Source organism: Sapajus apella, unplaced genomic scaffold (genome assembly GCF_009761245.1).
Source record: "Sapajus apella isolate SASKATOON/1434 unplaced genomic scaffold, GSC_monkey_1.0 scaffold6, whole genome shotgun sequence".
Lineage (NCBI taxonomy): Eukaryota > Metazoa > Chordata > Mammalia > Primates > Cebidae > Sapajus > Sapajus apella.
The window spans coordinates 44,435,786-44,448,448 of record NW_022436946.1 but is presented as its reverse complement, the minus strand read 5'-3'; the positions used below and the strand labels follow the sequence as shown (position 1 = coordinate 44,448,448).

At 39.7% G+C, this 12,663-nt stretch overlaps 1 protein-coding gene across 3 annotated transcripts in view; it reads right to left on the bottom strand.

Moving 5' to 3' along the window:
* Positions 1–12,280, bottom strand: part of BVES (blood vessel epicardial substance) — a 36,406-nt gene extending 24,126 nt beyond the window's left edge. Inside the window, exons 1-5 of one of the 3 annotated variants that reach the window (XR_004267927.1) lie at positions 12,085–12,249; positions 9,960–9,997; positions 8,424–8,660; positions 4,390–4,514; positions 384–571 (exon numbers count right to left, since the gene is read on the bottom strand). Coding sequence is in view for 2 of the 3 variants with exons in the window: in XM_032275157.1 (XP_032131048.1) it covers positions 384–571; positions 4,390–4,514; positions 8,424–8,660; positions 9,960–9,993 (584 nt within the window). In the remaining variant the exon portion in view is untranslated. Of the gene's footprint in view, positions 1–383; positions 572–4,389; positions 4,515–8,423; positions 8,661–9,959; positions 9,998–12,084 lie in introns of all 3 variants that reach the window. The other 2 variants (XM_032275157.1, XM_032275158.1) reach the window with 2 other exon arrangements.
* Positions 12,281–12,663: the final 383 nt, after the last annotated feature.

Sequence of the window (12,663 nt, the reverse complement as noted above, 5' to 3'; positions counted from 1 at the left end):
AAGGCTGATATTCCTAGAAGTTATATTTCTGTGATATTCAAGACAAATAAACTCTGATGCATGTATAATCTTTTTGAATTTCAATGTCTAATTTAAATCCACTTCAATTTTGACTCATTAATTTTTAATAAAAGGTCAAAAATGGTTAAAATCTTGCAACTGAAAATCCTGACATCAAGATTCAGAGCAGTACATTCAACCTGGCTTTAATATGTTGCTCTACAGCACTGGAAAGTGTAGTTATAGCATAAATTTCACCAACAACAAACCCTGTGACTGCTTCCTCAATTCACTAGCAACATTTTCTTCCATTCATTTCCTTCCCAGAGGCCATGAAAAGATGAAAGGTAAACTAGGAATTTTGATTTCCATAGAACACTTACTTCCCCTTCAAGAGAATACTCAGACGGTCATCAACTGAGGTTTTATCTTCTGCAGCGTAAGTCTGGCCCTTTTTCAAGGTTTGGATCATGCAAAACTGTCCAGTTAATCTTCTGAACAAATCTGGAGGCACACAGAGTGGTTCAAACAATCGCCGGTAGATGCCACTGAGTTCCTTTTCAATCTTTACCTGAAATGCACCAAGGACTAGATGCTGTACCAATGCAGCAGCAACCCCAACATACTGACTTCTGAGGTCTAAACATGGTTTTGAGAACAAACAAATCTTTGATATATACCATCAACCTTCTGTATTTAGGCCAACAGAACCTTACACAGCAAGTAAATGGTGATAAAAGTTTGTGCTTTAGATGCTAAAAGTGTACATTTAGGTTGTGCGAGGTGGTTCATGCCTGTAATTTCAGGACTTTGGGAGGCTGAGGTGGTAGGATCATGTGAGGCCAAGAGTTTGAGACCAGCCTGGGGAACACAGTGAGGTTCTAACTCTACTTAGAAAAAAAGCCAGGCGTGGTGGTCATGCCTGTAATCCCAGCACTTTCAGTGGTCACACCTGTTATCCCACCACTTTGGGAGGTCGAGGCAGGTGGATCTTCTGAGGTAAGAGGTTTGAGACCAGCCTGACCAACATGGTGAAACTCCGTCTCTACTAAAAATACAAAAAATTAGCCATGTGTAGTGGCATACACCTGTAACTCCAGCTACTTGGGAGGCTGAGGCAGGAGAGCTGCTTGAACCTGAGAGGCACATGTTACAGTGACCTGAAATCACACCATTGCATTCCAGCCTGGGCAACAAGAGTGAACTCTGTCTCAAAAAAAAAAAAAAAAAAAAAAAAAAAAAGAAAGAAAAAGAAAAGAAAGAAAGAAAGAAAAAAAATTAGCCACTCATGGTGGAGTATACCTATAGTCCTGGCTACTTGAGATGCTGAGGTGGGAGGGTTACTTGAGCCCAGGAGTTTGAGACTGTAGTCAACTAGGATTGCACCATCACACTCCAGCCTGGGCAACAGAGTAAGACTCTGTGTCAAAAAACAAAAATAAAAAAATTTAAAAAACTTCTGCAGTTAAACTGAACTCACTGTGTAAGGGAAGGATCTTACACAGTAGATCATAACTCTATGGCTCATAATCTCTTCCTATGAGCTATAATCCAACTGTTTAGGTTTTGAATGTTGTCACCACATTCACCTTCCAAATCTTAGTCCCTTCTATAAATAACAGAAAACATTTTCTGTAAAACCTACTTCACACAGAAAAAAATTAGACTAACTTTTAAATATGGCAGCAAGAAAATAAATACACAAAACAGGAAGTGATGAGGAAATAAATTTATACAAGTGACATATACTTTAAGCATTTTATCTCCATGTAATTACTTAATGCACCAATACAGAAAAACACACATGCACAGCTGCAATCACTGCTTTATATTTACGTACTCTCAAGCAAAGTGAAGGAAAATAAAAGGGTATAAAAGACTTTCAGTGTAGAAGTTTCATCCTAAGCTAAAATTAACTCTGTAAAATGAAGAATCCACTGGCAAATAAGGCTGGCTACTGGAGGAAGAGAAAAGCAAAATGGCTTAATCATTTTTGTTGTCAGATTCTCCAAAGCACAGGTCATGCCCCATCTTTGGGCCCAGCATTAGTCTCTCAAAGTCACACTAATTGGGTAGATGGAAAACCATACTGCACTGTATCTCTGGCAGGCACGACATGAAGCCTATAGGCCCAGGTCATGACAGCTGCTTCAACCTGATGTCACTCTAGCATTTGCAATACTCCACCTTGTCCTGCTGTTTCATTTTGAGGAAAATCCAGCATTTATATTTTTCAAAAAAGTAAATTTATAGTATGAGAAGAAACAAAAGCACAGATACTAAGTGATTTACCTATTTGGTGCTATGATCACATCAGCAACTTCTGATCCTTATATTTTAGAGTTCCAGCAAGTTCTGACATTCAGAAACTGTAATCATTATTATTATCTACCTCTTCCACTCCAAAGCTCCAGTAATGACCATTTAGAATGATTTATTCATAATCTGCTCATCCTATAACTTTCAGATCAAGTCCTCTTTATGTATTTATTTTTTGGAGACAGAGTCTCACTCTGTTGCCTGTGCTGGAGCAAAGTGATGTGACCATAGCTCACTGCAGTCTCAAACTCCTGGGTTCCAGTGATCCTCCCAAGAAGCTTGGACTACAGGTGTGTGCTACCGTACCCAGCTGATTTTTAAATTTTTTGTAGAGATGGAGTCTTGTTATGTTGCACAGGCTGGTCTCGAACGCCTAATCTCAAGTGATCTTCCAGCCTGGGCCTCCCAAAGTGCTGGGATTACAGGCATGAGCCACGGTGCCCAGCCTCATGAAGCCCTCTTAATTTTTTTTCTTTTTTTTTTGAGACAAGAGTGTCGCTCTGTCACTCAGGCTGGAGTGCGGTGGCACGATCTTGGCTCACTGCAACCTCTGCCACCTGGGTTCAAGCGATTCTCATGCCTCAGCCTCCCGTGTAGCTGGGTCTACAGCCGTGCACCAGCTAATTTTTGTATTTTTTAGTAGACACAGGATTTTGCCATGTGGTCAGGCTGGTGTCAAACTCCTGACCTCAGGTGATCCATCCACCTTGGCTTCCCAAAGTGTTGGGATTACAGGCATGAGCCACTGCACCTGGCCTAATTCTTACCTTCTTTGAAAGCATCTACTCATCAAAGGTTTTTCTGAGCACCTGCTGTGTGCCAATCAAGGTTGATAGGAAAAGGAGATACAGCAGCAACTGTGTTAGATTATTGTTCCCAATTATTCACTGTTCCCAACCTCTGTAAGAGGACTGTACATGCCCTTATTCCACCCCATGCCCCAAAGTATCAAACTTGGCCATGTCATTTGTTTTAGCCAATGAAATGTAAGCAGAAACAATGTGTCCCTTTTGAGCAAAAGTTTTAAGACATTGGGTGTTTCTCTTTTGCTCTCTAGTGCTTTTCCCTCTGCTATGAGAATGCATGGTCCAAACAGAAACTGCTGCTTCAGCATAAACCCTGCAATGAATGAGATGCATAGAACAGAATCACAGCTGACACACAGCTGCCAGAGTCAAGATACAAGGTGAGTGAGAAAAAAAGCCCATTTGCTGTCACATATCACTGAGACTTATTACATAGCATAACCTAGAGAAAACTGACTAATACGGTAAAACAACACAGACTGAGTCACTATGTTTGACAAGGTTACAGTATAGTTGAATGCCTATTATATATCATCTATTATTCAAATTATAATTTTCTATGAATTGTTTTCCAATAGTTTGTTTCCCAATAGTTTTCTACATGCAAATCATAACATAAGATTAAGGCAAGCGCTGGATCTTTTACTTTACTGAATGCTTGCTTGTGCTTAGGAAAATCAGTAATACATACCGAGTGATTTCTAGGAGCCCTGTTGTTTTCCTACTCTATTTTTGTTCTTGATATGATCAAGGAATACAACAAGATAAATCAGAGTTGAAAAGCAAAAGTTAAAGACGAGTGTTTTGGTAGCAACCTACCAAATATGGTGACTTCCTTAAATGAATATTTTGGGTATTAGAAAAAATAATAGTTATTACACTAAAAAACAACATGAACTATTTGTAAATCATAGAATGTTTACACAAGTTGCCTGCTAGTAATTTTATAAATGGGAAATATTTCCAAGTGACATCTGAATATCAATATTAAAAAAATCAAGCAATATGACTTAAAAAGGAGAACATTATTCACATTCTCTCATATGCTAATAATTTTTAAAGTTTTAAAAACTCATTTGTAGAACAAATTTCATGGTACTAAAATGTTTCACTTTTAAGCACATGTAAACAGAAAGTCTAATCTTCAGAGAAATGATATTAAAGGGGCTAAATATGGTAGATTCTTACTCTTAAATCTGAACAAAGTATCTTTCAAAGTTTTAGCTTTAAAATCACTTCCTTATTAATTAATTTTAGTAATTACCGGTCTCTTCTTGTATAAAAGATATGACAGATGCAAAATGTTGACACCCAAGAACACAGAATTCCAGATCATTATATCCAAGGCACATCGGTAGAGAGTGGCCCAGACAATATAAAGCGTACATCCTGTTGAAGAACACGGTTAACATGTTAGATGTCCAGAAGAGCTTAAGCAGGGAGCTTAATAAATTTGATATCCTCTCTCTATACAGTAGTCATCCCTTTTTTGAAGGTGATACTTTACAATACCCCCAGTGGAAACCTGAAACCATGGATAGTACACAACTCTATAAACACTGTGTTTCATTGATCTGATACCAAGACAGCTACTCAGCGATTACTGGGTAGATAACACAGATAGTGGGGATAAGCTGGACAAAGGGATGATTCACATTCCAGTCAGGATACAGCAGGACAGTACAAGATTTAATCACACTATTCAGGGTGTCTTGCAATTTAAAACTTATAAATTGTTTATTCTTGGTATTTTCCATTTAATATTATTAGACTATAGTTGACCACAGAAAGTGAATCCATGGATGTGGGGATTACTGAAAATCAAACACATTTTAGAACTACCTAAGCCAATTATCACATTGTTTCATTTTGGTTTTTGTCCAGTAACAAAAAAACCCAAATATACCCTTTGTTGCATAAAATCTATATAAAAAATATACTAGAAATACAAAGTACAAAAAATATTTTTAAAGGGGAAAATTTCATAATTCTACTACTTAAAGAAAGCCATTAAATACCAAATAATTTAATTCTGCCTTATAGTTTTCATGCAGTTTTACCTGATGGCAAACCTAACACATATAATATTTTAAAATCTCCTTTTTAACTAATTGCAGTGATTTTCCCGTTTCATTAAACTCTTTGAAAGTACAATTTTAAATGACCGCAACTGATTAAACTATAATTTATTTAACCATCCCCCAATTGCTGGAAAGACAAGATTTTGTGGGTATAATTTCTGACAAGCAGAAAATTTTATACATACAAATTTTTCTGTACTCGTGATTTACTTAGTCTGGATTACCCCGAAGGTGAATCTAGGGAATGAACTTTATAGTAATTTTACAATATTGAAGAATTGTTTCCCAAAAGCTTTGTACAAATTTGCAATCCTACTAGTTAGAAATGCAAGTATCAAGTTGTCAGCATAGGCACGTGTTGCTTAATGACAGGGTTATGTTCTGAGAAATGTTTTGTTAAATGATTTTGTTGCTGTGCGAACATCATAGAGTATACTTACATAAATTCAGATGGCACAGTCTACTACACTATAGGGCATAAACTAATACAATACAGTTTGTTACTGTATTGAATATTGAATACTGCAGGCAACTGTAACACAATAGTAAGTATTTGTATATTTAAATATGGGAAAGGTAAACATGGTACTATAATCTTACGGGAACACTTTCATTATATAACACATGGCTGCATCATAAGATGTGAAAAATCCTAATTTGATAGTGAGAAATTATGTATTATATTTTATTTTGCATTTCCATGATTACTGGTGAGCCTGCATATTTTATTTTATTTTATTTTATTTATTTTTTAACTAATACAGTAAGTCACTACCAGCAGAGAGGCTGCATATTTTACCAAAATGTTTTAGCCATTTGAATTTTCCCTTGGTGATTATCCATTCATCTCTGAGAATCTTCCTGTGTTTTCTTATCAATTCTCTTACCTTATATAAAATATCCCCAGTTTCTTTTGATCAATTTTATGGTAGGAGAGTTAATACAGTACATATATTTAAAATAAAACATCATTAAGATATAGATCACTGACACATGCACACAAAAGCTAACCTCCCACTTTAAAAGTTACTCACTTGCAATTTTTTATTTCATAAGAATGATTTAAGGTACCTCAATAAAGCCCAAAATGTAAAAATTTCAAGATTCTTTAAGTAATATTTCATAGCAAGTAGTGAAGCAATTTAAAATAATTTAAAGGAGACAGGGTACATAATGAGAGGATGGAGAAAAACCGGAGGACCTGAATTATAGTTCTGGTTTGGCCATTTTTTCTCCATCTTAATTTTGGATGGGTCATTTTACTTGTCTAGATTTCTTTTTTTTTTCTTTTTGAGACAGGGTCTTGCTCTGTTACACAGGCTGGAGTGCAGCAGTAGCATCATGATGTAATGCAGACTCACATCCCAGGCTCAAGCTGTCCTCCCACCTTAGCCTCCCAAATAGCTGGGACCACAGGTACATGCCACCATGCCCAGCTAATCTTTAAAATTTTTGCAGACATAGGGTCTCACTACATTGCCCAGGCTGGTTTTGAACTACTGGCTTCAAGAGATCCTCCCACTTCAGCCTCCCAAAGTGCTGGGACTATAAGTGTTAGCCTCCATGCCTGGCCTAGGTTTCTCTTTCTACATTTACATAATAAAGTGTTAGATTTGATAATATCTTTGGTTAACTCTACCTCCACAGCTCTGTCTTAAAATTCATAATTGATTTTTGTTTTTTTTATAGGATACAGTGTTTTTTTTCTTTTTTTTCTATTCAATTCCCTGCTCCTCCTATTGCAATCCTCACCTTACCCATAGGTCACACACCACAGAGGTCCGCAAGCTTCTCCTAACCTTTTAGCCTCTTCTTCCTTGTCATTTATCACTTTTTTTTTTTTTTTGAGGCGGCGTCTCGCTGTGTTGCCAGGCTGGAGTGCAGTGGCACGATCTCGGCTCACTGAAACCTCTGCCTCCTGGGTTAAAGTGATTCTCCTGCCTCAGCCTCCCGAGTAGCTGGGATTACAGATGCCTGCCACCACGCCTGGCCAATCTCTGTATTTTTAGTAGAGACAGGGTTTCACCATTTTGGCCAGGCTGGTCTCGAACTCCTGACCTCAGGTGATCTGCCTGCCTCAACCTCCCACAGTGCTGGAATTACAGGCATGAGCCACTGTGCCCAGCCCATTTATCATAAATTTTTAGGCACAATGTGATATTCTACGTTCACCCCAATAAGCTCAATTTCCTCCTCTTCTGTGCTCTTTGCTTGGATATCGCACATGCTCACTCAGAGAAATCTTGCTCACCTTCCAAAATCCAGGTCCCATGTCACCTCCTCAGGGGGACCTTGCTCTGCCTTCCTACTGAGCCTATCACCTTTTCCATGTCCCCCTGGATAATGGGTGCACGCCTGCATCCCAGCATCCGATACACCATACTGGGATTGCCCATCTGTTTCTCTGCCAGCCCCCATTAGAGTGTCTTTCTCAAGGATGAAGTCAGCCTTCCTCAGTCTTTGTCTGACACATCACAGGTACTCAAAAATGATCTGAATAAATGAGTCATCAAGGAAATAATCATATTAGTAATGTGTCAAGAATCACTGGCTAAAGTAACAGATTCAATTGTTTTAATATTCTGATGTGAATCAATTTAATTTGCTTCATCAGGGTTACAGGGACCAAAAAAAAAAAATAGTTTTGTTTGAACTACTATGTCTAGGTAATTGTTTTTGTTCCCAATGTTTCTTTACTGCCCATAGCAAATATCTTTTCAAGTAATAGCAGTTAAAACTACACAGTACTTACTATGAGCAGGCAATATTCCAAGTTAAAAATATATATGACACACATTTAATTCACAACAACTTTGGGAGGTGGTATTATTTTTACCCTTATCTGATAAATAAGGAAACTGAGGCAATAGAAAGATTAAATCATTTGCCCAAGTTACATAGTTAGCAAGTAGTAGAACCAGTTTTTGAATCACATAATTTAGCTCTAAAGTTCATACTCTTACACATGAATGAATTTTTTGATATCTGGAAAACCTAAACAACATGTGAAAGCACACATAAACAAAGTAAGTAAGGGAGAGATATGGCATATGAAGGTGTATGCTCTAAGCTAACTGATATACTGCCAATTCAGTAACGAAGACAGGTTTTTTAGCTTGCTATGGACCTGACAAAGAATACCCTGAAGCCCTCAGTGCAAAGCCCATCTGATGTCAGTTACAGAAAAGTTACATAAAATATCAGTTAGGTGTCTTACCTAGAGTTAACATTCCCCTAAGAAATATCATATGAAGGTGAAGAGTAGTTGGAATAACCAACCCAACTGCAAAACAAATATTTGCTACATGAAAAACCAGATGATGTATCTCTCTCCAGTTTTCACAAGTGGTCTCATTGGAAGGCACGGGTATGATACTTTCTAACTCAGGTGTAAAACCTATGGCAGTTGATTCCGTCAATGAGCTGGACTCTGTATAATTCATTTTGAAAATTCCTGTAAAAACAAGTAAACAAAAGTAAAATCATAAAAATGGCAACTATATCTTATTACTTCCATAGGTATTATACCAAAATTATTTCTGTGAATTAAATAGACTTCTCTAGTACTTATGAATTAAACAGATCCAGATTCAAATCCCAACTCTGTCACATATTAAATGTATTCAGTTCCTTACCTGTTAAAGGATAATAATAATATCTCATTTGCCTTATGATTAAATGAAATAAAATACATAAAATACTTAGCATAGGGTACAACTATTCCCTCATAAGCACAAATATACATATACCGACTTGTAGGGAAGGGAGGAGTGAGGGAATTAATTAGTCTTTAAAACAATCACCAATGTTCATAAACCACAGTAATTACAAAGTTATTTAGTCTAGTCTTCCATCATATTCCCACTGGTGACTGAATCCAAACACAGGAAAAATAACTAGAAAACTAATTATTTGAATACTTAAAAAATATTAATACTCTCACATCTATTTGAAAGCTTAGGATATTTAGAAGTCTCTATTTTATATCACCATTAAATCACTGTATCATACATACATAATACATTATCATATATGCAAATAATATATAGCCATATACATTAAACATTTATATACACACGGGAGATACAACATGAAACTTTCTTTTATTGCCTAATTTAAATCTCTACTTTATTTCCCATAATAATTCTAGTTGGTAGCATATCACAAATTAAAAAGTAGTAAACTTCTGGTTTACTTATACATATAAAAATCCATAGCAAGTACATTTAAAGAATACACATTTTACACATGCTTATATCAAACCATTTCCCGTGTTACCTGTCTTCAGTCTCTGGTCCTTACAAAGAACTCTATTATTATTTACACAAATTTGGTCCTTGCCAAACACTATGAAGGTTTACCAGATATATGAATTATTCTGTTTCAGGAAAATTCCAAATGGGAACCCTAAATACATTTAAATTTAGAAATATGTATTTCTTTCAAAATAAGGTCAAGCAATTAATCTTACTTTTCTACTGCTTATTCTCAATATACTAAAGTAAAGGTTTTAGGTAGTAGAATAATTAATTGGTACAAAATGGGTACTTTGAAAGGACGTTAACAGACAAATCTGAAAGAATTTCATACCTTAAAGATGATTTAAAAAAAAAAACCACACCAATTTACAAATTGTGAATGAAATGATCAAGTCAACTGAAGATCTTTTTACACAATTCTGAAATAGCTCATAAATAGAACAGTAATAGTTGACTTAGATATTGATTTCCTACAAAAAGAAACAAAAATTCACCTGTTTTCCAAATGTCTGAAATCATTAAATACATAAGCCTATCAGGATGGAGGGAAGATTATTATTTTAATAACTCCATTTATACAAAATTTGCTTTTCAGGACCAAATGAGAATGAATCTCATAACTTCTGCAGGAGAGAGAACAATATGAAGTGTCCTCTATCACTCATAACCTAACATCACCTACCCTAGCATTGCATAGGTTAATAATAACTACCATTTCGACAGCACTGTAGAATGTATCTACACTCCCATTGTCCTGTTTGTCCTAACTACCCTTTGTCCTCTATGAGGGAGGAACAATGTTTATTCGTGTACTTCCAAGGCTTAGCCTCTGTAGAGAAGGCCACTGAAGCAGAGAGGAAAGCCACTCTGAAGGAATCTCAACATGACAAACACTTTTAGATTGTGCAGTCCCCCTACATCTCAGTAATAAAGATAGGAGAGTGCCTAGCCTTCCTGAGGTTGAGTCAGGTTCTATACCACAAGCCACCAGGGAGCCACATAAGCCAGGGAAAGTCGCTTCTGCTCCTCGGGTCTGTTTCTTCCTTGGAATGGGGCAGCTAAACTAGATCGTCTTTAAAACTCTTTAAAGTTTTAATAGCCTATGGTTTAATACATATTTACATAATCAATCAATCCATATTCCCCCTCGAATCCACCCAATTTCACCTGTACTGCCTACTAATCCACTATAATTCAGTATCAGGTTTTTAGAAGTTCTTAAAATGACATGAAAACTACCAATTTCTGGTCCAAGAAAAATGACAGGAAAACTACAATTACTGACCCAAGAACCAGAAATATTATTAGCAATTTTTAGAAGGTAGGATCATCCTAAAGATGTTTTGAAGCATCACACCTTATTAGAGATATATATATCTGTACAGATAGACGTAAAGGCATACAGATGTATCTATATATCTATATAATTGTCTACTGTGAAATGCCAGTTAACCTATTGTCGAAAATATTGATCAGATCAGTTTATTTTGATTTCCACTTAATCGTTTAGCAGCTTACACTGAACCATCCTTATACAGAGAATAGGTGGAAAGGGAAAGGTTAGACTGGTAAATTGGTCAACCTTCAGATTAATTTTGACTAAATCAAGAGAAATTATGTATCCCTCATCAGGTCATGAAAGTTTATGTCTTTAAATTACCTATACTAATAAAGTTCTGTTTATTGGTTTTCAAAAAGGTGATTGCAGGGCTAAATAGCTAAATGTTGAAACTTACATTAAACCTTTACCAAACTAAAAAAAGGAAAAAGATAACTGCAATGAGCAAAAGTCTTGCTAATCGGCTTAATTCATTCTCTAATTCTAACTGAATTTTCGCACATCTTCCGAATGGCAAATGGCATTACATTGCTTAGTCTTTTAGCACTTATTCATGCTTCAAAGCAGGCAGTTTCTGGGACTTGCCTGGCCAACAACCGGTTCCCAAAGGGTCGGGGAAGGAGGCTGCGAGTGGGTGGCGCGTACTCGGGTCTCCAGCCATGTGTGGTCTCCGGAGACCCTCTGACCTCGCTCCTTACGAGGAGGGTCCGCGGCGACAGTCCTCCTAGGCCGGGAGCTCTCGGGCCGCGGGGGTGAGGAGTGAGCCCCGTGACCCACCCCACACTCGGACAGGGGACGGGGTGGGCGACACCGTGCGCCCGGCTGCACGCAGCCTCCGCGCGGGACGCAGCGGCCCTACAGGGGGCGAGGAGGAACCCCGGGACCGGGCGGAGAGAGCAGAGGCCGAGCTCACCAAGGGGCTTGCCGCCGCAGAGCGCGGGAGCCAGCACTCGGTGGGGCCGAGGGCCCGGGGGGGCTGGGGCTGCCTGACCAAGTGGCGGCCGCCTATCCTTGAGGGTCTCGATGGCCGCGGCGCTCAGACCCGGGGAGAAGGGCGGCCCCCAAAGGTCTAGAGTCCCGCGAGGGCGCGGCCAGCGAGGAGGGGCAGAGGGCGGCGCCCCCGGCCGCGGAGAACAGGCAGTCGCCGCCCGGGACGGCAAAGTTGCTCCCGGAGGGGCCGAGATCCAACTTTCGCTTCTCGATTTAGCCACGGGACCGCGAGGCCGCACACAGCCCGGCGCGGGGGGACAGCAGGCGGCAGCGGCGCGTCCCATCCTTACCTGGCTGGTCCTCGGCGAGGAACCTGGGCTGCACCGACCAAAGTTCGGAGCGGCAGCTTCGGAGCGCGGGACGCGGGGGACACGGGCTCAGCGGTTCGACGGGTGTCGGACGCGCGCTCCTCAGCGGGTCCGCGGGTCCGGAAGCTCCGCAGCCCGGGCCGGGTCCCCACGCCCGCAGCCGCTTTGACTAAAATAGGCATCGAGACGGCGGCGGCGGGCGGCGGCGGCCAGGGCTGGGGTTGCACCGCGCACGCGCACGCGCCCGCCGCCCCGCGCCCCCCGGCGGGCGGAGCCCCGCGCTGGTCCCGGACTGCCCGCCCCGCTCCCGCGGCTCCACGGCCAGTCTGCGCACTCGAGGACTTGGTTTGAAACGCCCGCTTATTTAATTTTCTTGTTCCCTCTCTACAGGAGACTATCCTTGTTTGGGCATGAGTGGGAAGCGGGCGGCTTCGTGGGAACGGCGGCATTCGTCGTTCCTCCCCACGGGAGTATTCGAGAAGTGGGGTCCTGGGTAGGGGGAGAAATCAGAGGAAATGAGAACGGGAATTCTCGTTTCTCCTCAGAGTTGGACGACCCACT